At 38.3% G+C, this 5,841-nt stretch overlaps 1 protein-coding gene across 1 annotated transcript; it reads left to right on the top strand.

The window, feature by feature from the left end:
* Positions 1–258: 258 nt before the first annotated feature.
* Positions 259–5,806, top strand: LOC106880369 (uncharacterized). The gene is made up of 3 exons (XM_014930255.2): positions 259–415; positions 1,987–2,147; positions 4,664–5,806. The coding sequence occupies exons 1-3, from the start codon at positions 297–299 to the stop codon at positions 4,711–4,713; spliced, it is 330 nt and encodes a 109-aa protein (XP_014785741.1). The 5' UTR covers positions 259–296; the 3' UTR covers positions 4,714–5,806.
* Positions 5,807–5,841: the final 35 nt, after the last annotated feature.

Below are 5,841 nucleotides of genomic sequence, written 5' to 3'. Positions count from 1 at the left end.
GAGGAGGAGGAGGAGGAGGAGGAGGGAGTAAAATCTAACTGGGCCCCACCTGCAAGATCATGCGCTGTTTATCTTGATATGAGATCACCATGTCGCGCAGATATGGTTGCGATGCCTGTGCCTGGCGTACACTTATCAGACGGGTAGTCATGATGGGTATATTGGATTTCGTATATTTGTACCCCAGTCTCACTTTGATTGCATGCGCTACTTTCTCACTGAATAATGACCCACAACCTTTTTTTTTTTTTTAGGTGAAACTAGTTGCTTATAAAAACCAAACAGCCGTGGTTAATATGGTGTTCGATGGACGAAATACAACCCTTGAAAGCTGGTTCTCTCTTGGAAAGTTGAGAAGTTCTCCTTGGTGTGACTTACCTCAAAGCACTATAAGATTTTTCACAATCAGATTGCAGTAAGTGATTATTATCACTGTATATTTATTAGCTATTTGTAATTACATTCTGTGTTCAAAACCTTTTGTGATTAAAATTCCCTTGTACTCTGTTGGTGTCTATGAATAAAGTACCGGTGAAGTACAGTGTCTATATAATCAGCTATATACACCTCCCCTATATTTCTAACATTGCAATAATTGTTATCAATTTAATTCCGGAATTGATATTAATTAATTTTCACCTGCAAAACCTAAGGATTAATTTCGTTGCATTCGTCGAAATTTGTGTGTGAATTCACTACTAACAACTAAGCATACACACACGTGCGCGCCCGCAGACATATAAATATATACATACATTTGTCTAGCAATGAAGGCACTAGGCATAGTGGTGAGGATGTCCAGTTTGTGATTATAAGTGTGTGGTTTCAATTGCACGCTACTAATTCGTTGAGCAGGATTTTCACTTGATCAAACAAGTGAATACTCAGAGTCATCTTCGAAACAGAGCGAGATCCATTTACTTATGACCATATATGGAAAATTTGAATGATTTCCTTTCCTCTTCAATCTCTTATTATCTATAAGGTAATTAAAAGAAAATCAGTTAATAACAACATAGAATGACATATGTACACTTATATTGATTGGTGATGATGATGAATTTGATAATCACCTGATTAGTGCATAGGGACATTTTGGGTAATTCTTTATGGATCTAGAATTACAAAAGTTGTCAGTAACCTCTGTCTATATAATAGTTTCATTTGCTAGGAATAACAGTCACTAAATATCGCTAGAAATCTCACCCAACCGTCTTAAAAGAATAAATATAGAATATATTGGAAATGTAGTCCGAAGAGTGGAAAGTAATAACTGGAATACATTTGACCATTGATCATTTTCGACTAAGAATGACCCCTTTGAAATATTCCTTAGTCGGAAGAGTAAGGACAAAATACTGGATTTTGTTCTAGCTCTTTGTGAATGCTGGGTAAGAAGAAGAGATGGAGTTATTCTCAGACATAAAACCTGGCCGAAATATATCCATCAGATTTGTCCCCATTAAAGTCCCCTCGCCCAGGGGTGAGGCGGTAGTTTTAAACTAGCTAACAAATATAGTCAATTACATATGTATAGGGACTGTCCATCTTAATATTGCCCTACACACAAATGACTTCTACGGAACTTTCACTCGCAAAGATTTCGCTGCTTGTAAATTAGAAGATAGTATTTGTCCACTGTATCACCGAGCAGTGTCGGTTCGAACTTGGAAACCTCCCAATTACGTAGTTGCCAGGCAAACCTTTAAATTACATCTGATAATGACAATGTTGTTGTTGGCACTCCGTCGCTTACGACGTCGAGGGTTCCAGTTGATCCGATGAACGGAAACAGCCTGCTCGTGAAATTAACGTGCAAGTGGCTGAACACTCCACAGACACGTGTACCCTTAACGTAGTTCTCGGGGATATTCAGCGTGACACAGTGTGACAAGGCTGGCCCCTTTGAAATATAGGTACAACAGATAATGACAATAACACCAAAATAAAAACTATAACAGTACCTTCTTTTTCTCCCTTTTACAGCACAGGACGTCGTTTCTATGTGTCATCTAGCGATATAAGTTGTGAAAGAGTCACGGGTTGGTTCGCTGTTGTTCAAACGAGTCCCTGTGTATGGGAGCGGTTACTTCAGTTGCCTGCATTAATCTACTCAGGTGAAGATTCGAAAATCAATTGGAATAACGGTAAGTATTTAGTCATCAGTTTTAACTTGTCTCACGGCCAAGTTAATGCAATAAGTACTAAAAGCCTTATGATGGCGTGGCAAACATAAGAAACAACTCAGGACATATTTCGGTGTTATTATACCTTCTCAGGAAAGCATACGTCCCACAGTACTTAAGAAAGAGTATCATCCTTTGATACAATATCACACATCCATACGTCTGGAGAATTTAGCACGAAGGGGTGCTGAAAAGTTCTTGGCTTCAAGGGTGTCGCAAAATGCTTGGCTGGAGGCTCAAACTTCCGAGTCCTTTTACAGGACCCTTGCAATAATTGTATAAATATGAGTGGGAAAATATGTTGAATAAGATCATAATTAAGTGATCCTCCAGTATTTTCTCCTATCCCAAGACAGGATTTTTTCAACTCGGGTGTATAAGAAGAGAAAAGAAGAAACGCATGTAAGAATGAGACAAGAGATGAACAGACAACATGTCTGAGGGAAATTCGGTGTAGATATCTCTTATTTTTTACTTATTTCAGTCATTTGACTGCGGCGATGCTGGGGTATCATCAAGTTAATGGGAGGAAACATACCAGCAGTGGTTGTCAGGCGGTGATAGGAGACAAATATGCAGGCATAATCACACATACAGACACACATACATATATATATATATATACACAAACATGCACACACACACACACAGACACACACACACATACATACACGTCGAGCTTCTTTCAGTTGCAGTCTACTAAATCCCGTCACAAAGATTTGATCGGCCCAAGGCCTAGAGTAGATGACACTTGCTGAAGGTTCCCCGTTGTGGGACTGAACCCACATTTATGTCGTCGGAAAGCACGCTTCTTACCTTACAACCACGTAATAAAGTGAATTTATGTCTAAAGTTTTCTTGTTGTAATCCTGTCTGATGGCACTCCGTCGGTTACGACGACAGGTGTTCCAGTTGATCCGACCAACGGAACAGCTTTCTCGCGAAATTAACGTGCAAGTGGCTGAGTACTCCACAAATACGCGTACCCTTAACGTAGTTCTGAGAGAAATTTAGCACGACACAGAATATGAATAATGATGGCCCTTTGAAATACAAGGGGTATTTTCAAGCAGCTGAGTGAACTAGAGCAAGTTGAAATAAAGTACCTTGCTCAAGACACAACGCGCTACCAGGGTATCGAACTCATGACCTTACTATTGTGAGCTGAATACCCCTAAGCACTTAGCCACGCCCCTTTCCGCCTGATGCTATGTGTTATCCAGGAATTGTATCCATGGTGATGTTTGCTGATGGAACTGATTGAGATGTAGCGCAGATATAAAATATTTAAAAATACACTATTTGGAATGGAAGTTTTAGAAATAAAGTTGTCTTCTTCAAATATTAAGGTTGTAGAAGCAGCAGCAGCAGCAGCAGCAGCACTAGTGGTAGTAGTAGTAGTAGTAGTAGTAGTAGTAGTAGTAGTAGTAGTAGTAGTAGTGGTAGTAGTCTCTTGTACTTGCATAAGACTGAATTTAAGCATGGATATATTAGTCCAGTGCTTCTCAACCGTAGTCTATTTGACCCCTTTGGGCTCATGAATAGCCTCGGCATTGCACCTAGAATGTTCCCCTCTACGAGACAAGTCCCTGCAAGCTTGTTTATGGCTGACCAGTAGTCACCCATGCCTGCCAGTCTCTCCTCTCCACGCCACCGATGCATTTCAAGGGAAAGGCAAAGACCGATACAGCTTGGCAACTATTACATCGCAACTCATTTCTACAACTGAATGAACTGGAGCAAGGAACATATTGCTCAAATCACGAAGGGAAATTTTGGCACAAGGCCAGTAATTTCGGGGGGAAGGGTTAAGTCGATAACATCGACCCGAGCAGTCGATTTTTACTTATTTTATCGACCCCGAAAGGATGAAAGGCAAAGTAGACCTCCGCGGAATTCGGACTCAGAACCTAAAGACTTATGAAATGCCGCTAAGCATTCTGCGCGGTAACGATTCTGCCAGCTCGTCGCCTTAACACAAAGGGAAATATTACAGCACAAAACATAGTGGTTTTGTCTCATCCCCCTCATTCCCCTGGTTTTGCTCCATCTGACTACCATCTTTTCAAACCATTCCAACGTTGTTTAGAGAGGAGACATTTTGTCAATTGTGATGAGGTCACAAACAGTATCGAATGTTCCTTTCGATCGAAAGCTGAAGATCTTTACATCCCAAGAATCAATTATTTTCCAAATAGATTTGATTATGTCATCAATAACGAAGGGAAATATTGATCTAAAATTTTAGTACAAGGCCAGAAATTTCGGGCGAGTGAGTAAGTCGTTTACTTCGATCCCTACTCTCAATTTGTACTAACGCTTCTGCCAGCTCGCTACCTTAATGTAGGGAAATATTTTTGTGCTTCAATATAGAAATTAAATCCAAAAATGCATTTGTTATTACTGATTGTTTTCTTGTTAATTTTGCTGTTTATGTTGTTGTTGTTGTTGTCATTGTTAGTTTTATTATTTTCCAGGTTTCGAAACAGCTGATTCCATGGCCATCTTCATCCGCCTAAAACCGTAACTAACCAATCAAAAGATCTGTTTTATACAGCGTGACCATACGGCTTCATTCAACGAAACTCACAAATAGTCGTATAGTAGAACCCGGGACTATAAATATTCGAAGACATTTGTTAAAGTGCTGCACAGTAGGACTGAACTCCAAAGCACATGATTGCAAAGCAGGCTTCTTAGCCACACAACTACGTCTGAATCGGTGTGCACGTGTGTGTGTATGTGCATGTGTATGTATGCATATTATGTGTATGTGTATGCGCGTACATACAGAATGTCCCAGAATTAACTATTTCAGTGAAATCGGACATCTTTTTAGAAACTCACTTTTATTTATTTTTATCTCGTTTAATATCTGTCAAAAAAACGTATAAATTTTTAATTTTGTCTTTAAATTTATAATTTTTATAACGTATTTTTATAATTTTACTTTCATTTCTGTTGGATCCCACTTATCTATCAACGACAGCTTTTCTTTCAATTTTGCTGCAATCATTTTCTCTAGCTCCACTCCCAAGATGGAGCAAAGTTAAAGAATTGTTAAAGAATGCATTCAGTTAGCAGAGCAGGAGATAATTCCTAAAATGCTTCAGAATGTGGTTCGCAATGCTAAGGATAGATTTGAAATTTGCAAGGATACAGACGGAGCACATGTTGTAAATTTGCAATATAGTTTTGACGTAAGGTTTATAAATTCTGTTTGATTTCGTATGATAATTAACTAATAAAATAAAATTTTGTCTGTTTTATTTAAATTTGTCCAATTTCAGTGAAATAGAAAGTTTATTCTGGGGCACCGAGTATGTGGTACTCCTGCTTATGTGTGTGTTTATATATTCATATATTCTTTAACCTACTGTTTACATAATTTATTTTTATTCATTTATTAAATAATCATTGAACTGCTCGACAGGCAAACAACTTGAAAAGAATTTTCATTATCCACGTGACCATGTAAGTTCAAAAATTTTTTTTTAATATCCGGTGATACATTAATTTCACTAGGCCTCTATGTAAAGGTAAAAATCTCCACCCACGCACACAATTTGAAAACCACTTGACAATGCACGAAACTTTCCTCTCTTGAGACACGTTGTAACTTTTGGTGATTAAATAAAAAAATATATATTAATAT

Source organism: Octopus bimaculoides, chromosome 28, assembly GCF_001194135.2.
Source record: "Octopus bimaculoides isolate UCB-OBI-ISO-001 chromosome 28, ASM119413v2, whole genome shotgun sequence".
Lineage (NCBI taxonomy): Eukaryota > Metazoa > Mollusca > Cephalopoda > Octopoda > Octopodidae > Octopus > Octopus bimaculoides.
The sequence above is the reverse complement of the archived record's forward strand: the minus strand, read 5'-3'. Positions and strand labels throughout refer to the sequence as shown.